This window comes from Jaculus jaculus, unplaced genomic scaffold, assembly GCF_020740685.1.
Source record: "Jaculus jaculus isolate mJacJac1 unplaced genomic scaffold, mJacJac1.mat.Y.cur mat_scaffold_59_1_489403_arrow_ctg1, whole genome shotgun sequence".
In the NCBI taxonomy this organism is placed as follows: domain Eukaryota; kingdom Metazoa; phylum Chordata; class Mammalia; order Rodentia; family Dipodidae; genus Jaculus; species Jaculus jaculus.
In genome coordinates, this window is record NW_025423506.1 from 293,075 (window position 1) to 320,502 (window position 27,428).

The 27,428-nt window shown below is 38.1% G+C and overlaps 1 protein-coding gene across 1 annotated transcript; it reads right to left on the reverse strand.

Annotated features, from left to right (window-relative positions):
• Window positions 1–26,131, reverse strand: LOC101595386 (vomeronasal type-2 receptor 116-like). Its single transcript, XM_045141364.1, is given in 7 exon segments — window positions 1–498; window positions 500–915; window positions 22,426–22,549; window positions 22,892–23,119; window positions 24,630–25,433; window positions 25,937–25,940; window positions 26,016–26,131. Coding segments are annotated over 7 exon segments (2,190 nt in total).
• Window positions 26,132–27,428: the final 1,297 nt, after the last annotated feature.

Here is a 27,428-nt window from a genome sequence, read left to right on the forward strand (position 1 = left end):
TCAGTTGGTTGGACGAAATGTTTTTTTCTTTATCCTCTTTAGAATATTTTTATTGGGTCTTAATAAAATGATATAGCACTTGGGGAAAAAGATGCAACCTAACAACCCTGCACTGGAGGCCAAGATAGAGAAGACCTCCACTATCATCATGGCCTTGCCCTTGGTGCTATGGTAGACAGGGAGGAAGGTGACCCACACACTGCAGAACACCAGCATGCTGAAGGTTAGGAATTTGGCTTCATTGAATTCATCAGGCAGGTTTCTAGCCAGGAAAGCCACAGTGAAGCTCCCTACCACCAGAGATCCCAGGTACCCCAGAACACAGTAGAAGGCAGTTTCTGAGCCTTTGTTGCACAAAATGATGATGTGCCCATGTTCTGAGTGTTCATCAGTGTCAACAAAGGGAGGGGATGTTCCCATCCAGATGCCACAAAGAACAAGTTGGATCAAGGTACAGAGGGGAATGATGAAGTTAGAGGCTCCTGATACCAGCAGCCCCCCTCATCATTTTTCCTAGCGCAGTGGCCCTGAAGGCCAGAACCACAATAATTGTTTTGGCCAAAACAGTGGACACAGCCACTGTGAACAGAACTGCAAATGTGATCTGCTGTAGGATACACTTGGCTGTGTTGGGATGTCCAATGAAGAGCAGTGGACAAAGAAAACAGAACTTGAGGGAGATGAGCAGGATGTAGCTGTTTGTTCGATTATTGGCCTTCACAATTGGTGTGTCTTGGTGCTTCACAAAAACCCCAAGAACAAGAGCAGTTAGAGCAAAGAAGCACAAGGCCAAGCAAGCCAGAACCATCCCTAATATGTCTTCAAAATCCAAAACCATCACAGTTTTTTGGAGACAGTGATTTTTCTCTATGTTGGCATACTGATTCATTGGGCACTTCACACATTGATCCATGTCTGGCACACAACACAAAGAATCATCAGGATAGTGGCAGTGTTTCCTTCTTAGTCACAGCACACTGCAAACAAGTGTCTCAGAGGTGAAACATACTTGTATTCCTTGTTACTACTGACAATTAAAGTAGTTCCCTCTATAGTCATGATGGCAATTAATAAATATCATCATATTATTGTGAGATAAAGCTTTCAAGAATATTTTTATTTGTTCATACACAGAGGGAGACAGAATGAGAATGGGTGTGCCTGAACCTCTAGCCATTGAAAACAAACACCAGATACATGTATCACTTTGTCAATCTGTATTTCTGTGTCTTAAAGGGGAATTTAACTGAGGTGGTTAGGGTTTGCACGCATGTGACTTAAATGCTGTGCCACCTCAACCTAAGAAATCTGTATTTTATTCACTTAGCTAACCTTATAAATTCTCCTGATCCTTTGATTTTCTCAAAAGAATAAAATAATTTTGTTGTAGTGTATTAAAATTATATAACACCACTGCTTATATGAGATATTTCTTATAATTTCTACTACAGGCTAGATGGCTTAGAAATTAAGACACTTGCCTGCAAAGCCTTAGGACTCATTCTTGATTCACTACATCCTTCATAAGTCAGACACACAAGGTGACGTATGAGTAAGTCGCACATGTACACAAGGTGACACGTATATCTGGAATTCAACTACAGTGGCACCCCAATTCTCTGTTTTTCTGTCTCTGTCTCTCTCATCAATGAATGCTTTAATTAAAACAAAACTGGTCTGTTTGGCTAACTTTAATTCTCCTGTTGCACTTCTCACTCTCTATCTCTCTTCTCTCTATCTCTTTTAAATCACCTATCTTTTTCTTCCTTCTTTTCCTAGGTGATGGCCTGTAACTCCCAGAACAAGCATGTGGTTAACATCTACAATGAGCTGTTATCATAGAGACCTACAAGGTTTCCCAAAAGCAGACAGATTTCTGTCAGAGGACTTGATGACCCACCAAAGTTTAGTAGTAAGACCCTACTGCTGAGGACACCATATGATGCTGGTATGGAACATGGAGTGGCCAGGCTGGAATCTAGAAGAGAGTCAGTCCCCAGACAACTAGCTTATCTAGTGCCAGAAGGTGCTACATGAGCAACTGGGGGAAAGTGACCAACATCTGCCCAAGCAACTGGTAGCCTAAGCTACTCAGCAGCAAACAACCTGATATGATGGTTATGCAAGTGAAATAGTGGTTCAGAGCCATGGCAGGAAACCAACTGCTCTTGATTTGGCTAATTGACTGGCATAGTGGAATAGAACCCACAGCTGGAGTTTGGATTCATGTCAGAAACAAGCCTGCTCTCCATTATCAAGCTCCCACCAATTGTGGTCTACAAGAGGGCCTACACTATTAAATTCTCTCTAAAAAAACAAAGGTTGGAGTTTCTGGGTAAGATGGCAGCATAAGAGTCATGCCAAACCTAGGGAGGGATTTGAGCAAAACCCCAGCAAAATATACCCTTCTTCTGAAAACTGAAGGGCTATAGGTAATTCTTAGACACAGCAGAGAAGCCAGAGAGACCAAGACCCACGAGAAAAGGAGGAAAGGAGCCAGAGTCCCACTCAGGCATTCATGGCCCATGATGCACAAACCACCCAGTGCCTTCCCACCAGGTGTACTGGGCAGCAGCAGCAGCAGCAGAGCCCAATCAACAGATTTTTCAACTCCATTAGCCTTCTTGAAAAGTTAAGAAATCCTGACACTGGTGCTCTCCGCAACTCAGGAAACATGAAGGGAGAGCGGTAGTGAGCAATGGAGGAGCACACCATGAGGTAGAAGCACATGTGGAACAGAGAGAACCAGAGCAGCTGCGGCTCCCTCTCCTCCCCCATCGCCTGAGCACAGCTCTGGTGAACAGAGCAGCGGTCCCAGGACCGGGCCACACCAACTTGAGCCAACAGCGGGACCCAAGCAGGAGCAGAGTTTGGCAGCAACATCAATGGCTCTGGCACCAGTGAAAGCGGCCCCAGCAGTAGCAGCTCCAGTTGTGGCAGCAGCGGCAGACCCAGAAGCAGCAGACCCAGGAGCAGAAGCAGCAGCAGACCCGGCAGCAGCAGACCCAGGAGCGGCAGCAGCGGCACATCCCACAGCAGCAGCTTCAGTGGCAGCAGCAGCAGTTGACACAGCAGCAGCAGCTTCACCAACAGTGGTGGCTCCAGTAGTGGCAGCTATAACACCAGCAGAGGCAGCAGCAGCAGTGGGCCCAGCAGCAGCAACTTCAGCAGCAGCAGCTACAAACCCAGCAGCAGCAGCTTTAACAGCAGCAGTTCCAGCAGCAGGGGTGCTGATCTGCAGGGCCACACTTGCCAGGCTCAGTTTGCCCTGCAGGAAAAGCCAGTGCAAAGCTCCAGAAATCCAAACAGCAGCCCAACGACCCAGGCAGCAACTTGACTGAGACCAAAATCATCCAAGGTAACTGGGATTGCACCAGGGAAGGGTCTCACTTGGTCGCAAGCTGACTTGGATCGCTCAACAGACCACAAATCTTAACCAATATGTTGACAGAGGATCTGGTCATTATAATAACTATGCTTGCATACATACTTGGGGCTGTTTTTGATTGAATGTGTACAGTCTTTAGTTAAATTTTAGAATCTACCTGTATTTTATTCCACTCAGCCTGCTTGAATACTTCCATAGCAGGGAAACTCAACCCCTAGGAAAATCCTTACAGATACTCTGAGAGTCTTAAGAGCCACACCTAACACCTTAAGCTCCTACGCTGAAAATATATAACATCAAATCAATTGATACAGCTAATAATACCCAGCTAGCTAGAAAATCCAAGCATTAACTTAATCCAAGATGCAAAAATATATACATTATAACACAAGAAACACTAAAAAGCAAGACGATATAAATCCACCTAAAAGTATTCATGCATCAGAAATGTCCTCCAGTGAGAATGAGTTAGAGGAAATGCCTGAGAAAGAGGTCAAAGAATGATTATAAATATGTTCAAAGAGGTCAAAGAACAAATCAAATAATCAAAGAAAGAATCAAAGAGGAAATCAAAGGAATCAAAGAAGACACAGGAACCCCAATTTAACAAAATAAAGAAGGCAATACAAGACATAAACAAGGAAATAGAAATAATAAAGAAAAACCAGCCAGAATTACTGGCAATGAAGAACACAGTTAATGAAATAAAACCTGTAGAAAATCTCACCACTAGGATGGATGAGGGAGAGGACAGAATATCTAAGCTAGAAGATCAGGTGGCAGATCTAATACAGTCCAACAAAAAGAAAGACAAACTTATATAACAGTATGAGTGGGAATTTCAAGATATTTGGGACACTATGAAAGATCAAAAATAAGAATTCAGGGCATATTAGAAGGAGAAGAATTCCACTCCAAAGGCATAGTAGGCATCCTCAACAAAATCATAGAAGAAAATTTCCCCCAAATTGGGAAAGAGGTGCCAATGCAGATACAGGAAGCCTTTAGAAACCCAGCCAGACAAAACCTGGAAAGAAACTCTCCTCGCCATATTATAATCAAACTTCCAAACACACACACCAAAGAAAAAATATTGAAAGCAGTTACAGAGAAAAATCAAGTTACTTACAAAACTAAACCCATCAGGATTACAGCAGATTATTCAAAACAACCTTTTAAAGCCAGAAGGGCTTGGAGTGATATATTCCAAGTTCTGAAAGATAACAACTGTCAACCAAGGTTACTTTATCCTGCAAAGTTATCCATCCAATTCATATTTGAAATAGACGGAGAAATAAGGACATTCCATGACAAAAGCAGGTTAAAAGAGTACTTGAAGACAAAACCAGCTCTACAGAAAATACTTGATAGAATCCTCCATGCTGAAGAAAAGGAAAAGCACACATATAAGGAACCTAGAAAAACAAGCAATACTCAAATACTAGTTAACAGAAGAGAGCAAAGGTAGAACCGGAACCAAAAAAAAAAAAAAAAAAGTCAAACATAAATACGCACCTTTCAATAATACCTCTTAATATCAACAGCCTCAATGCCCCAACGAAAAGACATAGGTTTGCAGACTGGGTTAAAAAGCAGGATCCTACAATTTGTTGTCTCCAAGAAACTCATCTTTCTATAAAGGATAGACATTATCTTAGGGTGAAAGGTTGGAAGACGGTGTTTCAAGCAAATGGGCCTAGAAAACAAGTAGGGGTTTCTATCCTAATATCTGACAAGGTAGACTTTAGTCCAACGTTAGTCAAGAAAGATAAGGAAGGACACTTAATATTGATTAAGGGCACACTCCAAAAGGAGGACATTACAATCCTAAACATATATGCACCTAACAGGGGGGCTCCCAAATTCGTCAAACAAACACTATTAGAACTAAGGTCACAGATTACACCAAACACACTGGGGGTGGGTGACTTTAACACCCCACTCTCATCAATTGACAGGTCATCCCGGGAAAAAAATAAACAGAGAGGCATCTGGACTAAATGAGGTCATAGAAGGAATGGACCTAACAGATATATACAGGACATTTCATCCAAAGGCTGCAGAATATACATTATTTTCTGCAGCACATGGAACATTCTCTAAAATAGACCATATATTAGGACACAAAGCAAATCTTAACAAATTCAGGAAAATTGAAATAATTCCTTGCATTCTATCTGACCACAATGGACTTAAACTACAAATCAGTAGCAAGAAAGACTACAGAGCATACACAAAATCATGGAAACTAAACAAGACACTACTAAATGATGAATGGGTCAATGACGAAATCAGGAAGGAAATCAAAAAATTTATAGAGTCAAACGATAATAAGAACACAACATACCAAAATCTCTGGGACGCAATGAAGGCAGTTCTAAGAGATAAATTTATAGCCTTAAGTGCTTACATTAAGAAATTAGAAAGGTCGCAAGTAACTGACCTAATGCTTCACCTTAAAGCCTTGGAAAAAGAACAAGGCAAACCAAAAATCAGTAGATGGGAAGAAATAATAAAGATTAGGGCAAAATTAATGAAATAGAAACAAAAAATAATCCAAAGAATTAATGAAACAAAGAGTTGGTTCTTTGAAAGGATAAACAAGATTGATAAATCCTTAGCAAATCTGACCAAAAGAAAGAGAGAGGAGACACAAATTAATAAAATGAGAGATGAACAAGGTAACATCACAACAGATTCCACAGTAATTCGCATATACTTTCATACAAGGTATGAAAATCTGAAAGAGCTGGATGATTTTCTTGATTTATATGACCTGCCTAAATTAAATCAAAATGAGATTAATAACTTAAATAGACCTATAACAAACATGGAAATGTGAACAATTATCAATAATCTCCCAACTAAAAAAAGCCCAGGCCCGGATGGATTCACTGCTGAATTTTACCAGACCTTTAAGGAAGAGCTAACACCATTGCTTCTTAAGCTTCTCCAGGAAATAGAAAAAGAAGGAATTCTACCAAACTCCTTCTATGAGGCCAGCATCACCCTGACACCAAAACCAGGCAAAGATAGAACAAAAAACGAAAATTACACATCAATCTCCCTCATGAACATAGATGCAAAAATTCTCAAAAAAAAATATTGACAAACAGAATACAAGAGTATATCAAAAAGATCATTCACCCTGACCAAGTAGGCTCCATCCCAGAGATGCAGGGATGGTTCAATATACGCAAATCTATAAATGTAATATATTATATAAATGGGTTGAAGGACAAAAATCACTTGATCATCTCATTGGACACAGAGAAAGTATTTGACAAAATCCAACATCCCTTCATGATAAAAGTCCTACAGAGACTGGAAATAGAAGGAACATATCTCAATATAATAAAAGATATTTATGACAAGCCTACAGCCAACATATTACTAAATGGGGAAAAACTGGAAGCTTTCCACTAAAATCAGGAACAAGACAAGGGTGTCCACTATCCCCACTTTTATTTAATATAGTTCTGAAAGTCTTAGCCATAGCAATAAGGCAAGAGACACACATGAAAGGGATACAAATGGGAAAGGAAGAGATCAAGTTATCATTATTTGCAGATGACATGATTCTATACACAAACGACCCTAAAAACTCTACTAGCAAACTGTTAGAGCTGATCAAAACCTACAGCCATGTAGCAGGATACAAAATAAATACACAGAAATCAGTAGCTTTCATATATGCTAACAACAAATACACAGAAGATGAAATCAGATAATCACTCCCATTCACAATTGCATCAAAAAAAAAAAAAAAAGTACCTTGGAATACACCTAACCAAGGAAGTAAAGAATCTCTACAATGAGAACTTTAAAACACTCAAGCAAAAATTGCAGAAGACACTAGAAAGTGGAAAAACATCCCATGTTCCTGGATTGGAAGAATCAATATTGTGAAAATGGCAATCTTACCAAAAGCAATCTACACATTTAATGCAATCCCCATGAATATTCCAAAGGCATTCTTTATGGAAATAGAAAAAACAATCCAAAATTCATTTGGAATCACAAAAAACCTCGAATATCTAAAATATTACTGAGCAACAAAAATAAGTTTGGTGGTATCACCATACCTGATTTTAACCTATACTACAGAGCCATAGTAACAAAACCAGCGTGGTACTGGCACAAAAACATACATGTAGATCAGTGGAACAGAATAGAGGACCCAGATATATAAGCCCAAGTAGCTATAGCCACCTGATATTCGATAAAAAATGCCCAAAATACTCATTGGAGAGAAGACAGCCTCTTCAGCAAATGGTGTTGGAAAAGTGTATATATATCTGCAGAAGGATGAAAATAGATTCTTCTCTCTCGCCATGCACAAGAATTAATCCAAATGGATTAAAGACCTTAACATCAGACCTAAAACTCTGAAACTGCTAGAGGAAAAAGTGGGAGAAACCCTTCAACATGTTGGTCTTGGCAAAGACTTTCTGAATGCAACCCCAATTGCTCAGGCAATAAAACCACAGATTAATCACTGGGACCTCATGAAATTACAAAGATTTTGCTCTGCAAAGGACACAGTGAAAAAAGCAAAGAGGCAACCTACAGAATGGGAAAAAATCTTTGCCAGCTATATATCTGATAGAGGATTAATATCTAGGATATACAAAGAACTCAAAAAGTTAAATAATGGAATCAAACAAGCCAATCAAAAAATGGGCTATGGAGCTAAATAGAGCATTCTCAAAGGAAATAATACGAATGGCATATAAGCATCTAAAAAAAATTTCCATATCACTAGCCATCAGGGAAATGCAGATTAAAACTACATTGAGATACCATCTCACTCCTGTCAGATTGGCCACCATCAGGAATACAAATGATCATAAATGTTGGCGAGGATGTGGAAAAACAGGAACCCTTATACACTGCTGCTGGGAATGCAATCTAGTCCAGCCATTGTGGAAATCAGTGTGGAGGTTCCTAAAACAGCTAAAGATTGATCTACCATATAACCCAGCTATAGCACTCCTAGGCATATATCCAAAGGACTCATCTCATTTCCTTAGAAGTACGTGCTCAACCATGTTTATTGCTGCTCAATTTATAATTGCTGGGAAATGGAAGCAGCCTAAATGTCCCTCAACTGATGAGTGGATAATGAAGATGTAGCACATTTATACAATGGAGTTCTACTCAGCAGTAAAGAAAAATGAAGTTATGAAATTTGCAGAAAATTGGATGGACCTGGAAGGGATTAAACTAAGTGAGGTAACCCAGGCCCAGAACGCCAAGCACCACATGTTTTCTCTCATATGTGGATACTAGCTACAGATGACTGGGCTTCTGCATGAGAATGAAAATACTTAGTAGCAGAGGCCAGTAAGTTAAAAAGGAGACATAAAGGGACGAGAAAGGAAGGGAGGAGGGTACTTAATAGGTTGATATTGTATGTCTGTAAGTACAATGATTGTGATGGGGAGGTAATATGATGGAGAATGGAATTTCAAAGGGGAAAATATGGGGTTGGGGAGGGAGGGAATTACCATGGGATTTTTCTAATAATCATGGAAAATGCTAATAAAATCTTTAAAAAAAAAAAAAGACTCTACTAGCAAACTGTTAGAGCTGATCAAAACCTACAGCCAAGTAGAAGGATAGAAAATAAATACACAGAAATCAGTAGCCTTCATATATGGTAACAACAAATACACAGAGGATGAAATCAGAGAATCACTCCCATTCACAATTGCATCAAAAAATAATAATAAAGTACCTTGGAATAAACCTAACCAAGGAAGTAAAGAATCTCTACAATGAGAACTTTAAAACACTCATGTGAGACATTGCAGTGGACACTAGAATGTGGAGAAACATCCCTTGTTCCTGGATTGGAAGAATCAATATTGTGAAAATGGCAATCTTACCTATTGCAATCTACACATTTAATGCAATCCCTATCAAAATTCCAAAGGCTTTCATCATGGAAATAGAAAAAAAACAATTCAAAAATTCATTTGGAATCACAAAAATTCTCAAATATCTAAAATAATACTGAGCAACAAAAATAAGGCTGGTGGTATCACCATACCTGATTTTAACATATACTACAGAGCCATAGTAACAAAAACAGTATGGTACTGGCACAAAAACATACATGTAGATCAGTGGAACAGAATAGAGGACCCAGATGTAAGCCCAAGTAGGTACAGCCACCTGATGTTTGATAAAATGCCAAAAATACTCATTGGAGAGAAGACAGCCTCTTCAGCAAATTGTGTTTTGAAAACTGGATATATATCTACACAAGGATGAAAATAGATTCTTCTCTCTTGCCATGCACAAGAATTAAGTCCAAATGGATTAAATACCTTAACATCAGACCTGAAACTCTGAAATTGCTAGAGGAAAAAGTAGGGGAAACCCTTCAACATGTTGGTCTTGGCAAAGACTTTCTGAATGCAACCCCAATTGCTCAGGCAATAAAACCACAGATTAATCACTGAGACCTCATGAAATTACAAAGATTTTGCTCTGCAAAGGACACAGTGAAAAAAGCAAAGAGGCAACCTACAAAATGGGAAGAAATCTTTACCAACTATATATCTGATAGACGGTTAATATCTAGGATATGCAAAGAACTCAAAAAGTTAAATAATAAGGAATCAAACAATCCATTCAAAAAATGGGCTATGGAGCTAAATAGAGCATTCTCAAAGAAAGAATACGAATGGCATATAAGCATCTAAAAAAATGTTCTACTTCACTAGTCATTAGGGAAATGCAGATTAAAACTACATTGAGATTCCATCTCACTCCTGTCAGATTGGCCACCATCATGAAAACAAATGATCATAAATGTTGGCGGGGATTTGGAAAAACAGGAACCCTTCTACACTGCTGGTGGGAATGCAATCTGGTCCAGCCATTGTGGAAATCAGTGTGGAGGTTCCTAAAACAGCTGAAGATTGATCTAACATATGACCCAGCTATAGCACTCCTAAGCATATATCCTAAGGACTCATCTCATTTCCTTAGAAGTACGTGCTCAACCATGTTTATTGCTGCTCAATTTATAATTGCTGGGAAACGGAACCTGCCTAGATGTCCCTCAACTGATAAGTGGATAATGAAGATGTGGCACAATGGAGTTCTACTCAGCGGTAAAGAAAAATGAAGTTATGAAATTTGCAGAAAAATGGATGGACCTGGAAAGGATTATACTAAGTGAGGTAACCCAGGCCCCGAAAGCCAAGCACCACATGTTCTCTCTCATATGTGGATCCTAAGTACAGATGATTGGGCTTCTGCTTGAGAAGGAAAATACTTGGTAGCAGAGGCCAGTAAGTTAAAAAGGAGACATTAAGGGAAGACAAAGGAAGGGAGGAGGATACTTAATAGGCTGATATTGTGTATATGTAAGTACAATGATTGTGATGGGGAGGTAATATGATGGAGAACGGAATGTCAAAGGGGAAAGTATGGGGTTGGGGAGGGAGGCAATTACCATGGCATATTTTTTTTATAATCATGGAAAAAGTTAATAAAAATTTAAAAATTAAGAAAAAAAGAAATCCTAAGGAATGACACCTGAGTTCAACTAAAGAGCTACTTAAAGTGTGAGCAACTCCAGAAGTCTGAACTCTCCCATCCCCCACCATCCGAACTTCAAACCTCCAGCATTCAACCCCCAGTGGCAGTGTAGCCAGCAGAGCTGATCAGAGGTACAGCTGCATAGCATGACACAGAGGAATCCAAGTGGGCACCAAGCATTGGTGACGGTGGAAGCAACTCCAAAAGGTAACTAGGCTGAAAAAAGAAAAATTAAACAAAAAACAGTTACACAGTCCTGCCTGCACTGCAAAAGCTAATCTCTCTTTCCTTGTCAGGGAAGGTTACAGGGTATATATTCTTGGTTGGCTTTACCATTTTCAAATAAGCTTCATTTGGGGGTTGAATATTGTTACCTTTGATGATTTCATATACATAGGGCCTTTGTTTCTTGCTTCTGTCGTTATTGGGGACAGGGTCTGAACCAGATCAAGGTTGACCTGGAATCCAATTCAGAACAGAAATCTCTCCCTCCCAGCTGACAAGATTAAGGCTGTAGAAAAACACACACCCTTAGGGATTTTGACTTTATAGGACTATCTGTTTGTTTTAATACCCACAAATGCATACTTTGTGTTGGTTTTTATTGGTTGTGTATTTTACTCAGTTGAAGTTTAAGAATTTGCAAGTAAATTATTCCACCCAGTCCACTAGAACACTTGTTTAGCAAGTGAACTCAACAAATAGGATTACTTCTGTGACTTGATTGGGGGACTAGAGCTACACCTGGCACCTTGAACTCATATTCTGAGGGTATATAGAGGTGTGTATTGTCATGTCTGGTAACACTGCAGATAGTATAAAACCCAAGTGTCAAAATGATATTCAGTATGCAAAAGCCACTATAATATTAAAAAGTCAAACAATCAAGACAATACAGTCCCACCACAAACATCCATCACAAATGATCACCAATGAGACTGTTTTAGATGAAATGCTTGATAAAGATTTCAAGAAAATGATGGTATCTATGCTCAAAGAAATTAGAGAATAAATGAAAGGAATCAAAGAAGAAAACAAACTTCTAAAAGAGAACACAGGGAACCAGCTTAGTGAAGTAAAGACTTCATCACAAGACATAAGTAAGGAAATAGAAACTGAATAAAAACCTGGCTGAATTCCAGGCCCTGAAGAATACAGTCAATGAAATTAAAAAACAAAACAAAACAAAACTCTGTGGAAAGTCTAACCAATAGAATGGATGAAAGAGAGAACAGAATATCTAAATTAGAAGACCAGGTGGCAGATCTAATGCAGTCCAACAAAGAGAAAGACAAGCTAACAGCAAGGTACGAATGGGAATTTCAAGATATCTGGACACTTCTAAGATAACAAACTACTAAACACACAAACCAAAGAAAATATACCTAAAGCAGTTAGAGAGAAGCAAGTCACCGACAAAGGCAAGCCCATCACAATAACTGCAGACTAGTCAACACAAAGTTTAAAAGCCAGAAGGAATGATGTAGTCCAAGTTCTGAAAGATAACAACTGTCAACCATGATTACTTTATTCTACAAGGCTATATATCCAAATTGATGGAGAAATAAGGACATTCCACAGGAAAAACAGGCTAAGGAATTTATGTCAACTATACCAGCTCTACAGAAAATAATTGAAGGAATCCTTCACACTGAAGAGAAAGCAAAACACACACAGGAGGAAATAAGAAAAAATAAACCACACTCAAATAACAGTTAAAACAAGCAAGTAGGCTGGGCATGGTGGTGCACGCATTTAATCCCAGCACTTGGGAGGCAGAAGTAGGAGGATCGCTGAGAGTTCAAGGCCACCCTGAGACTACATAAGGAATTCCAGGTCAGCATGGGCTACAGTGAAACCCTACCTCAGAAAACCAAAAATAAAAAAAAGTAAAGGAAAAAAGGAAACCCTAAAAAATAAGTAGAATGGCGAGAATAAATGCATGCCCTTCAATAATAACTCTTAATGTCAATGGCCTCAATGCACCATCCAGAAGACACAGGTTGGCAGACTGGATTAAAGGGCAGGATCCTGCCATTTGTTGCTGCCAGGAAACTCATATCTCAATAAAAGACACGACCTTAAGGTGAAAGGATAGAAAATAGTATTTCAAGAAAATGGGCCTAGGAAACAAGCAGGGGTTGCTATCCTAATATCTGACAGGATAGAGTTCAAGCCCAACATTACTGAGGAAAGAGAAAGAAGATAATTTTATACTGATTAAAGGAACACCCAATTACCATCCTAAACATATATGTACCTAACATGGGGACTCCAAGTTTCATCAAACAAACACTATTACATGTAAGGTCACAAATAACATCAAACACAATTTTAGTGGGAGACTTCAATATCCCACTCTCATCAATTCACAGGTCACCCTGGGGAAAAAAAATAAATAAACAGGCAGACATCTGAATTAAATGTTGTCATGGAACAAAGGGTCCTAACAGATATATATAGACATTCCATCTAAATGCTGCAGAATAACATTTTTCTCAGCAGCACATGGAACATTGTCTAAAATAAACCATATATTAGGACACAAAGCAAATCTCCAGAAATACAGGAAAATTGAAACAATCTCTTGTACTATATCTGGCCACAATGGCAATAAACTGCAAATAAGCAATAAGAAAAGCTACAGAGCATACAGAAATTCATGGAGAATAAACATCACACTATTAAATGAGCAATGGGTCTTTGAACAAATAAAAAAGGAAATCAATAAATTCACAGTATCAGATGATGATGATAATACAATATACCAAAACCTCTGAGACACGAAGAAGGCAGTCCTAAGAGGGAAATATAGCTCTAGGTGCCTATATTAATAAATTCGAGAGTACATAATAAACAATTTAATGCTTCACCATAAGGCCTTGGAGAAAGAACTGCAAGGCAACCCAAAAATCAGTATATGAAAATAAATCATAAAGATTAGGGCAGAAATTAATGAAATAGAAACCAAAAAACAATCTGAAGGATCAACAATAGGATGGTAGGGAGAGAGGGGAAGGCAAGGGAAGAAATGAAAGACACAAATCTAGTCCCAAACAGCAATGATATCATGAAATTCTACATCCTAAAATACAGAACAAATGGCTGAACCTTCACCAGGCCCTTAGAGAGAACAGCTGAATCACAAGGCACTGGAGAGGGTACGATGAAGACTGACCTTAACCTTCTACAGCTTCCCTCTCTCCCTCCCTCTCTCTCTCTCTTCTCTGTAACTCTTTTATATTAGTTACCTTTTTCTTCCTTTAATTAGTGGACACTAACCTGTAACTCCTAGTACCAGCATGTGGCTATCATCCACAATGAGCTTTTGATTAGAGAGATCTACAAGGTTTCCTAAAAAAAGACAGATTTTTGTCAGAGTACTTGATGACACACCAAAGTTTAGTGGTAAGACCTTACTGCTGAAGATACCACATGCAGTTGACATGTAAAATGGAATGACATGGCTGGAAGCTGGAAGGGATTCAGTCCCCAGACAGTCTGAACATCTAGTGCCAGAAGCTGCAACATGGGCAACTGGGGGAAAATGACCAATATCTGTCCAAGCAACTCATGGTCTAACCCACTTAGCAGCAAATAACCTGTCATGATGCTCACACAAGTGCAATAGTGGCACACAGCCATGATAGGAAACCACCTGCTCTTGATGTGGCTAACTGATCCCCTCAGTGGAACAGAACTCATAGCTGGAGCTGCAAAACAAGTCAGAATCATTTCCAAACATGAGCCCACTCTCCATTATCAAGCTACCAACAATCGTGGGCTACCAGAGGGCCTACATCTATTAAATTCTCTATAAATATAAGGGTTATCACATTTGTCTGGTGCTAACTTTACTCTCCATTGGAGAATCTGCTTCTCTTTTTCAGATAGACACTGATAAGGAGAGGACCACCCCATCATACCTCAAAAGGGCCCTATTAACTAAGAATAATTAGCAAAACAAGCAAGGGTACTGTTTTCTTGGTGAACTGGGTACCAGCACAAGGGTAAAGGAGATCAACACAGAAAACAATCAGCTCCTGCCAAATCAGATATCCAGAGACCCAGAGGCCTCCAATACCTCATCACTGAAGCAGACCAAAAATGAACTCAACATGGCTCAGGGAAATTTTGCACAAGAGGGAGTGGAAAGAATGTCAGAGCCACATGTTGTGCCATGATATGCAGAGACACTTCTCTTATCCATAACTGTGGACTAATTCCACAATGCATGACCCACATACCTCAACAAGGAGGGGCCAGGGTGGGGGTTGGACATGGATGAACCTAACGATGGTACAAACTTGACTGTATTCACTGAGTACAAAACTACTTATTAAAAACATATAATAAACAAAAAATATTATTCACCCTGACTATGTTGGCTTTTTTTTTTTAATTTTTTATTTATTTGAGAGCGACAGACACAGAGAGAAAGACAGATAGAGGGAGAGAGAGAGAGAATGGGCGCGCCAGGGCTTCCAGCCTCTGCAAACGAACTCCAGACGCGTGCGCCCCCTTGTGCATCTGGCTAACGTGGGACCTGGGGAACCGAGCCTCGAACCGGGGTCCTTAGGCTTCACAGGCAAGCGCTTAACCGCTAAGCCATCTCTCCAGCCCACTATGTTGGCTTTATCCCAGGGATGCAGGGATGGCTAAACATATGCAAATCAATAAATGTAATAAAGCATATAAATTGTCTGAAGGACAAAAATCACATGATCATCTCAATATATGCAGAAAAGGAATTCAACAAAATCCAACATTCTTTCATAGTAAAAGTATTACAGAAACTGGGAATAGAAGGATCATATCTCACATAATAAAAGCCATTTATGACAAACCTACAGCCAACGTAATACTAAGTGGTGAAAAACTTGAAGCATTTCCACTAAATTCAGGAACAAAACAAGGGTGTTCACTGTCCCCACTACTAATTAATATAGTACTATAAGAGTTAGCTATGGCAATAAAGCAAGAGACATTCATAAAAGGGATACAAATTGGAAAGGAAGAGATCAAATTATCATTATTTACAGATGATTTGATTCTATATATAAAAGACCCTAAAAACTACCATCAAAAACTGTTAGAACTGATAAACACTTTCAGGAACATATCAGGATACAAAAGAAATGTGCAGAAATCAGTATCTTTCCTATATACTAACAATCATGTGGAGAATGAAATCAGGGAATCTCTCTCACTCACAATTGCCTCCAAAAAACAAATAAAGTACCTTGGAATAAACTTAACTAAGGAGATGGAGGAGCTCTACGATGAGAACTTTAAAACATTCAAGCAAGGAATTGTAGAAGGCATGAGAAAATGGAAAGACATCCCATTTTCTTGGATTTGAAGATTCAATATTGTGACAATGTCAATCTTACCAAAAGCAATCTATACACTTAATGCAATCCCCATTAAAATTCCAAAGGCATTCTTCACAGGAAATGATAAAAACAATCATAAAATTCATTTGGAAGCACAAAAAAACCTAGGATAGCCAAATCAATTTTAAGCAACAAAAATAAGCTGGTGATATCACCATATCTGATTTTAAGCTATATTACAAAGCCATAGTAACAAAAACAACATGGTATTGGCACAAAGACAAACATGTAGATCAATGGAACAGAATAGACGACCCAGTTGTTAATCCAGAGAGCTATAGCCATCTGATTTTTGACCAAAAAGAAAAAGCCAAAAATATTCATTGGAGAAAAGACAACCTCTTCAACAAGTGGTGCTGGGAAAACTGGATATCTATATGTAGAAAGATGAAAATAGATCCATGTCTTTCTCCATGCACAAGAATCAAATCCAAGTGGATCAGGGACCTTAATATCAGACCTGAAACTATGAAATTTCTAGAGGAAAAAGTAGGTGAAACCCTTCAACATATTGGCATAGCTAAACAGTTTCTGAATATAACCCCAATTGCTTAGAAAATAATACCTGTAATCAACTACTGGGATCTCATCAAATTACAAAGCTTTTGTACAGCAAAGGGCACTGTGAATAAAGAGACAACCTACATAATAGTGGAATATACTTGCCAGCTACTCATCTGACAGAGGAATATACAAAGAAATAAAAAAAAACAGAACAATAAGAAATCAAACAACCCAATCAAAAACTGGGCTATGGAGCCGGGTGTGGTGGCACACATCTTTAATCCCATAACTCAGGAGGCAGAGGTAGGAGGAGCACTGTGAGTTTGAGGCAACCCTGAGACTACATGGTGAATTCCAGGTCAACTTGGGTTAGAGTGAGACTCTATCTCAAAAAACAAAACATAAAACCAAAAACAAACAAAAAAGATAACTTGAAATACAAAATGGGCTATGGAACTACATAGAGAGCTCTCATCAGAAGAAACATAGATGGCATATAAACATCTAACAAGGTGCTCCACATCCTTAGCCATCAGAGAAATGCCAATTAAAACCACCTTAAGATTCCGTCTCTCTCTCATCAGAAAGGCTACCATCAAGAAAACAAATGACAATAAATGTTGGTGAGGATGTGGTATACGTGGAACCCTTCTGCATTGTTGGTGGGAATGTAATCTGTTACAGCCTTGTGAAAATCAGTGTGGAGGTTCTTGAGACAGCTAAAATAGACTTAGAATATGATCCAGCTATAGCACTCCTAGGCATATATCCTAATGACTCTTTTCACTACCTTACAGATACTTGCACAACCATGTTTATTGCTGCTCTATTCACAATTGATAGGAAATGGAACAAGCCTAGATGTCCATCCACAGAAGAATGGATAATAAAGATGTGGTCCATCTATACAATAGAGTTCTATTCAGTGGTAAATAAAAATGAAATTTGCAAGAAATGGATGGATCTGCAAAGGATTATACTAAGTGAGGTAACCCAGGCCCAGACAGCCAAACCTTGTGTGTTCTCTCTTATATGTGGATCCTAGCTACAAATGTATAGACTTGTGTGTGATCTGGAACCAATCAGTAGCAGAAGCCCATAAGCTACAAAAAGTCTATAAGGGAGGGAGGAGAGGGAAGGTCTTAATGGGATGGTACTGTATATATGTTAAGTAGAAGAACAGATTACATGGAGAGGAAAGGCCTAAACAAGCTCAACGGAGGAGATTGTATAAAGGAAAGGTGGAGGAGAGTGTCAACAAATTTCATGATATTCTGAATAAGACACATGAAAATCTACTTTCTTAAATAATGGCACATCCAAAAGCCATAGATTGTTACTAGAAAATTTTTCCAGTGCCAAGGGTGGGATGCCTTCCAGTGAGTTGTTGGCCAAGGAGGTCCCTGTTGCCTCTAAAACATTATAGGCTATTGCTAAGGCCCTTGGTTTCCCATGAGAAAGAGATGGTAAGACCCTATTGCTGAAGACTTCACATGCCTGAGTGGCAAAATTACTGAGAAATCCAGGTGGTTCTGAGCAAAAACCTTCTCCTTGTAGCCCAGCCAACTGAAATACGGAAAAAGCTGCATTGTATGCAGCCCTATGGGAGACAAAAGTTATCAGCAGGGAAAATAGTGGACACTGGAAACCTCAAGTTTGGCCAGACAGGCCAGATGACTGAATGAGTGCAATAGTGATATGTCCGCTGTGGGGGAAACCAATTGCTGTCTAAGTGTACTTAAGGCCCAATCTATGGGAGAGAATATATGCTTGGTACTGAAAACCTAATCAAAAGCCTATGGCATGGGAGGTCATGAGCCTTAGGGGTGTAAAGCCTGCTCTTGTTTAGATAAATGCACATCTTACTCTCACCAAATTGCCCTGAAAGTACTACCCTTAATGTTCATATTTATATGTTAATGCTACTCTCACGTCTGGTTAGAGAAGCTTCTCTTTTCAGATGGTGATGACCACTGGGATGACTCAAAAAGCAACATAACGCTGAGAAGGAGGGATGAAGGAGTGTCCCGCACTGACACATTTCACACTCTTCAAGGCTCAGGTTCCATTGTGAAGTGGTGGCAAAAAGAATGTAAGAGCCAAAAGAAGGGTACCACTCCTTACATACAACTATCCAGACAGAATTTGACCTTGTTATCAAAGACTTCACAGTGCTTAGCAATGTCCACACAAGACCCTCATAATAGGAGAAAAATATGATACCATCAAATTAAAATAGAGAATAGGGCTGGAGAGATAGTTTAGGGGTTAAGTACTTGCCTGTGAAGCCTAAGGACCCCTATCCGAGGCTCAATTCCCCAGGTCCCACTTTAGCCAGATGCACAAGGGGGTGCACACGTCTGGAGTTCATTTGCAGTGGCTGGAAGCCCTGGCGCGCCCATTCTCTCTCTATCTCTCTTTCTATCTGCCTCTTTCTCTCTGTCTCCCTGTCGCTCTCAAATAAATAAATAAAAATAAACAAAAAAATTAAAATAGAGACTAATGAAGAGAGGGAGGAGCTATGATGGACAGCAGAGTTATGAAGGGGAATGTAGCAGAGGGGAGGGGAGGGAAATACCATGGTTTGTTGTCTGTAAGTATAGAAGTTGTGTGTGTGTGTGTGTGTGTGTGTGTGTGTATATATATGAATGAATGAAAAAGCAAAGATTAGCCCATTTATCTGGAGAATTTGCTTCTCTTTTCAGGCAGACAAAGATTCAAAGGAGAGAATTGGGGAACTGAGCAAGAGTGCTGCTTTCTTGGTGAACCTGGTACCAGCACAAGGGTGAAGGAGATAAACACAGAGAACACTCAACTCCTACCAAACCATATATCCAGAGACACAGAGGCTCCCCAGACCTCATCACTGAAGGAGATCTGAAATGAACCCAACATGGCTCAGGGAAATTTGTGGAAAAAGGGGTGAAAAGAATGTTATAGCCACATTGGGTCATTATACACAGAGACATTTCCTCTTACCCATAACTGACGGCTAACCCCACAATGCATGACCCATATTACCTGATGACGAGAGTCCCTGAGGTAGGGGGAAGGGCAGGGAGGAGGCTAATAATGATGGTACCAACATAACTGTATACATTTTGTACATAACTAATAAGAAAAGAAAAGAGGGCTAGAGAGATGGCTTAGTGGTTAAGCATTTGCCTGTGAAGCCTAAGGACCTCAGTTCAAGGCTTGATTCCCTAGGACCCACGTTAGCCATATGCACGAGTTGGCACATGCATCTGGAGTTTGTTTACAGTGACTATAGACCTGGTGCACTGTTTCTCTCTCTACATCTCTCTTTCTGTCTCTCTTTCTCTCTTCCCCTCCCTCTGTCTCTCTCTTGCTCTCAAATAAATAAAAATAAACAAAAAAATTAAAAAAGAAAAGAAAAACACTCTAGCTCAGGGTTTTGTAAACAGTGAAGTTCAAGATCAGAGAGGTACATGATTCCACGGCTATTAAAAAAACAGACAACATCCATAAATTTGAACAATAAAATGTGATTTTTTTCTTCACACTACAGTTCTATGTCTTATGAAGTCTATCTGTCGGTATCAGGTAATACCCTATGGTTTGGTCCTCAGATGCCAGTAGGTACATATAATTGTTTCAAAACATAATTTTTAAGAAATACAATGAAATTGGAGGCCCTTAGATATAATTAACTGTAATACCACTCTTGCTTAAATCTGTCTCCTTGCAGTAGGCATTCATGCACTGATTTTGAGAATATACACCATTCACCTATTTCTTCAAATTCTACCTAAATAATCCATGGTCTATGTTATTGCAGAATTTGGTCAAGAAGTTATTGAGAAAGGATTATGAATAAGATAATCTGCCAACTTTGAAAATAATGACCATGATACACAATAGTGAATTGAGGAGAAAATCTTCCAACATATAAGTTGTATTTTCTATCATGGTGTTTTATAATATTTACTGTGATTACATTGAATCATAAATGTGATTAGAAAGAAATATATGGTATCTCCTATTGAGTATTTCCATAAAGGAATATTTTTTACATTTATAACTCTAATCTTATCTCTCTTAATAATATATTGTAAATTTATGTGTGTATATTTTTATGAATCATGTGGGCATGTCAGTTATTCCATATTATAAAGCCATACATTCCACTTTATTTGGTACCTATAACATGTCCAACATGTACAAATAAAAAACCACTTCCCTGTTAATATTGAACTTATCCATCACTAGTAAAGTTTGTATTTAAGTAATTAATTTGAATTGTATATTAAAGTAATATTTGAATGAACACTGTTTTATATATTTCAAACAGTATTATTTTAATTCATTTTTATGACATTATCCAGTCACACAAAAAAGTTAATGTCAGTCTCTTTCCCTTTTTTTAAATCATGTATTAATATTTCTTTCTAGCCACTTTGACTTGTGGTACACTGAAAAACTGCTCTGCATATGAGAGTATGCTGCAGGCTCTAATAAATAAAGAGTGAGATGTTAATATTTATATCATTTTAAATCTCTTTGATCATGTCTATTGAAGCCTTTAGGTTCTACTCTAACAAGCCACCCACATACTTTTTCTTGCCTTCCACCTGTAAAATAGAGGGCAACATAAAATAACACATTCATCCATTCTATGCTCAACCTAGTAGGCTTGACATCTCAGAAATACATATTTCTTTTTATTGTTATTTTTAACATCTAAACATTGCCCATTATCTTCTTCAATGCTTCAATATACATCTGAAACAATGCTCACAATATTTTAATCAGAATATTTGTTTATTGATAAAAGTTTTAAATGTCTGTGATATGTTATTGTCTACAGTTTTAAAATTAACTTCTTTCTGAATTATTTCATAGATACTTATTATAAATTATGCTTGCATAGAAAGTATTTGCAAAATTACATACCTCTAAAGCCAAAAAAAATAAAAACATGGAGGAGAGATGGCTTACTAGTTAAAGTACTTGCCTGCTAAGATGAAGGACACAGGTTTGGCTCTCCAGATCCCATGTAAACCAGATGCGCATGGTAGCACATGCATCTGGAGTTTTTGTTGTTCGTTCTTTCGCAGGGTAGAGGCTCTGGCACTCACATTCTAACTTTCTCTCTCCCTCCCTCTCTATTAAATAAATAAACAAAATAAATCTTTAAAGCCAAAAAAGTAACATCTGTTAGCGTTTCATATGCATCAGCTACCTATTGGGTACAGGGAAGATAAAGATGTGGAAGATTCCTTCTTATAAACTTCATTTTATGTAGATTCAAAGAAACTTATACATATATATATGAATGAAATTACTTTATAGTGATAACAATTGGATCTCAAGGAGTATTTTTTTACTGTGGAAGAATTAGTATGTACAATGGATGTAGGTACTAAAAATGTGGTTCATGGAGTAAAGAGAATGCTATTTTTATAGTCATGAGCATTTATCATTTCAACTAGGTGATTGCATTAAACAAGGAAGAGATATTATCTGTTTCTTCAGGTTCTCTCAAGGGTTCTACAGGTTCCCACTCTGGGTAGAGAAGACAGTCAAACTGGAGAAAGGCTCTCTAAACTTTCCACTTACCTGTTTCATTAGAAATCTCATTTTCTGGGCAGGGGGAGCATTCAAAACAGCAGGCTGCCTTTCCCTCCTGTTGGAACTTCCTGAAACCAAGCCTGCAAGTCTCACTGCACACAGAGGAGGGAATCTGAGGAAAACCAGAAGTGTAGTTGTAAAATTTAGCAATTTTATATACTCCATTAATAACTACATGTTAAAACAATCACAAATATTAAACTTTTTATCTACAACAAAATAGAAGTACCACTCTCCATTTAGTACACTGTATATTATCATACTCATGAAGATTTTGATGAAATAACTTGTCATTTCCAAATATTTTGCAAAAGATAGTAAGACAATCTAGGACAGTGGGAAGAAAATCATGAACAATATGTTGGACTTGATCAAATTGTGACAGGCACACAAGCCTCCACATGATTTTATCTATTTATGTCTAGAGTAAAGCATTACAGCTAGGTAAACGTACCTTCCTACTCCCTGTGGCCCACTCAATGGCTTCCTCAGAAATATACAACTGTTGACCAAGGGAACCATATGAAGAAAACTGTCCTATTTTCACCTTTATTCCAAGACCTTGTGGAAATTTTGAAATGTGGGAAATATCATAGTCTGCATCACATTTTGTTTTCTCATTAATAGTCACTAGGTCTCCAATGGGGTTAATAAATTGCATGTTCTTCAGAGTGTGGTAAAACTAAAAGAAATGTCATTAAGTACATACACAAATAGACATAATATGTGATATGAGTAAAATCTTTTTCTTGCAATTATTCCCTGAGAAGGAAATTTAAATGCATGTACCCAATAGTTGGAAATAAATCATTTTCCATGAATAAAGTTAATATTACTACGTTTTTTAAAATGTTTTTAATTAATTATTTATTTATTTGAGAGCGACAGACACAGAGAGACAGACAGATAGAGGGAGAGAGAGAGAATGGGCACGCCAGGGCTTCCAGCCTCTGCAAATGAACTCCAGACGCGTGCGCCCCCTTGTGCATCTGGCTAACGTGGGACCTGGGGAACCGAGCCTCGAACCAGGGTCCTTAGGCTTCACAGGCAAGCGCTTAACCGCTAAGCCATCTCTCCAGCCCAATATTACTATGTTTTTATAAGCCTTAAAACTGATTATATTTATAGAACTCAAAAGAACTTTAACTAAAGCAGTAAGGTCTTCAATAATAACAATGTTACAGAATTACTTTAACAACTCATGTGACCTTTCAATAACACTGATCAGGATACTTTGGAATGGGAAAAGCAAATGCACACCTAGAGTTCAAGCACTTCATGATTAGGAAAAAAAAAAAAAAGAAAGAAAGAAAGAAAACTGGGATCACATATCAAATACTTAAAACAGTTGGCCATGGTATCAATACGATGTGCAACATTAAATATGGAGCACTCAAAACTGATGTCATTAAATTCAATGTCTTCTTTATGTAGGCACAGTGATGGTTTGTCGTCGTTGTCTGCTTAACTGGAGTTAGAATTGCCATGGACACAAATATGTGGACATGTAACTAAGGAAATTTTAGGTTAGGTAACTAAACATGGAAAGCTCCTACTGAATGCAGGTGACACTATTTCATGGGACAGGGGTTTATAATCAGTGAAAGCAAGATGACCACATATATTCATCACCCTTTCTTACAAAGTGTAGATGTGGGGCTAGAAAGATGGCTTAACAGTTAAGGTGTTTGCCTGCAAAGCTAAAAAGGACCTGAGATCAATTCTGCATGACCCATGTAAGCCAGATACACAATGTGACACACATGTCTGAAGTTCATTTGCAGTGGCTGGAGGCCCTAGCACAACAAAAGCTCTTTCTCTCTCTCTCTCTCTCCCTCCCACTCTCCCTGTCTCACTCTTTCTCTTTCAAATAAATAAATAAATAAAATTTAAAAATAAGAAAACAAAATATAGATGCCATGGACATATTTGTTCTATTTCCCTGCTCCCATGTTGTCACAATCATAATGGACTATAGTCTAGAACTGTGAAGTAGAATGAAACCATACTCAACTAAATTGTTTTGATCAAGTATTTGCCCTAAGGAATTAACTAATAAAAAGCTCAGTCTACATTTACTTCCTAGGAAATGAAACAATATAGAAACATCCAAAATAGAGAGTACTCCCAGCAAAACATGGTTTAAACATGTATTAAACTACTTAGAAAGTAACATTGATGACATGACATACCTTTGGACAGTTTTCTTGGGGTTGTTGCCTCAATGGCTGACCATCTACCTGGTCATAATACAGTTCACGGTGGGCATATGCCCAAGCATACACAGCATTGTATAGATTATAATTCTCGTCATTCATGGCTATGTTAAATTGTTGTGTTGCATACCATTCTAATGAAATGTTGGTTGAACAATTACTCTGTGTTCTACATTTAGATTCAATGTGCAAACAATTAAAGTACATCCATTCTAATCTCATAACAGAAATGACTATTGGATATTGAGAAATGTTCATTGTCTGAATAATTCTTTTAAAATTGGGAATCTCATGATGATGATTAGAAAATGTGAAAGCACCATGGAATGAGTAAAAAATGAAGGGTCTTCCTGTATTTGTGATGACATCCCACTGTGAGGTGGTGACCCAGATCCTATGGATACCTAAATATGCCCATCTTCTAAAGCTCACTTCCAGTGTAGAATTTATTTCACCATAAATGACCACAACATTTTCCAATGATGTCACAATTTGTTTATAACATTTCTCAGCCCTTGTATTGTATAAGTCCATGTTTAATGGGATCACATTCACAAAGGCTAAACAGAGTTCATTTCCTTGAATCTTTTCTCTGAAGTCTGAGAGAAATTGAATACCTTGGTCATCATCAGAGATGACCAGCCCCACCCAGGTCCAGTTGAAATGAAGCATTAAGGAGACTATGGCAAAAGGCAGCCTTGTTTCCTTGGGGGCAATCTGATACAGATAAGGATACTGATAATGGTCACTCAAAACAGGATGAAATGGGCCATAGTGAATCTAAAGAACACAGAATATAGAAATCAACATGAGAAAGAGCACTGGAAGAAACCTCAATCTAAGATCTGAAGTGTCTTAATCACCATTTAGGTGATTAGGTATTTGGAAGAATGCTTGCTCACACCATTATGAGTTGTATTTCATTATCTATAAGACTCTAGAAAGTTACTGAAAGTTTTAAGGGATAGAGGAAATCCCTTTGTATGTCTCCACTCTTCCTCTTATAGTTTTTTTTTTTAATTAAGTGCTGATACCCCACCAAATCACTGATTATTATCTCTATGAACTGTATTTGAAAATATGTGGATAAACCAAGTATCTACTGAAAATATCCCTAAGCACATGAGAATGGTAAAGAGAGAGAGAGAGAGAGAGAGAGGAATTCCATTCTGCATATCACAAAATCTCTCCTGTTCATAATTAAAGATTGTCAGCAATGTCCCTATTTTGATACTTGTTGCCCATGATGGTCCTGTAAATAGTAAATCACATCTAAGTTTTACACAGCTGTAATTAGGAACAATTCCCTCTTTATATTCCGTGGAATGTAGATAAGAGATAATAGTTCATGAATCATCACACTTGGAAGGACTGAAGGAAAATGTAATAGACATGTTTGGTATAAGTTTGGGATTTCTGTTGATCTTCTCAGTGACAAAAATCATTGTCAGAATATATTGATGTTTTTTGACTGGCATACGGAAAAGAAACACAGTAATCTTTATGGATGAGGTTTCAAGCTTCAAAACAATTAGGGTGGATATGTAATGCATGTGATAAGTGATGCTTTCCTCCTGAAACTCTCATATAATTATTCACCTTTATGTGAGGATATGATCCTGCATAATATAGGGATCAACTAGGTATTTTGAAATTATTAAATGAAAGACAATTCATAGTTATTTATGTTTCAGATAGATAGATAGATAGAGATTTGGATCCATCTTTATCAAATGAGAATCTGGTAAAAAGACTATATAGGTCATATATGAACTTGAAAATAGACCTATACCAGAGAGAAAATCTGTTCATATCTTGATGCTGGAATTCTCAAATGCAAGCTATGAATGGGAATTTCAAGATATCCAGTACATTATGAAAAGATCAAACATAAGAATTGAGGGTATAACAGAAGAAGATGAATTTCAATCCAGAGGCTTAGTAGGCATTTTCAAAAAAATCATAGAAAATTTTCCCCAAATGGGGAAAGAAATAGCAGTGCAGATACAAGAGGCTTGTAGAACACCAAACAGACAAAACCTGGAAAGAAACTCTCCTTGCCGTGTTATAATTGAACTACTAAACACACAAACCAAAGAAAATAAATTGAAAGTAGTTAGAGAGAAACAATTCATCTAACAAGGCAAGCCCATAAAAATAACAGCATATATTTCAACACAAACTTTAAAAGCCAGAGGGCTTGGAATGGTGTATTCCACATTCTACAAGGTGGAAATTGCCAACCAAGATTATTTTATCCTGCAAAGCTTTCTATCCATATTGATGGAGAAATAAGGGCATGCCACAACAAAAACAGGCTAAAGGAATTTATGACAACTATACCAGCTCTACATAAAATATTTGAAGGAATCCTTCACACTGAAGAGAAAGCAAAGTACAGACAGGAAGAAATAGAAATAAATAAACCATACTCAAATAACAGATAAAATGAGTTAAAGGGAAAACAGAAAGCACTACAAAGCAAGAAGAATGGTGAGAATAAATGAATTACTTTCAATAGTTACTCTTAATACCAAGGGCCTCAATGCCCTCACCAAAAGTCACATCACAGGCTTGCAGACTGGAATAAGAGGCGGGATCCTGCCATTTGTTGCCACCAGGAAACTCATCTCTCAGTAACAGATAGATACTGCCTTAGGGTGAAAGGATAGAAAATGGTATTTCAAGCAAACAGGCCTAGAAAACAAGAGGGGTTGTTATCCTAATATCTGACAGGATAGATTTCAAACCGACATTAGTGAGGAAAGACAAAGA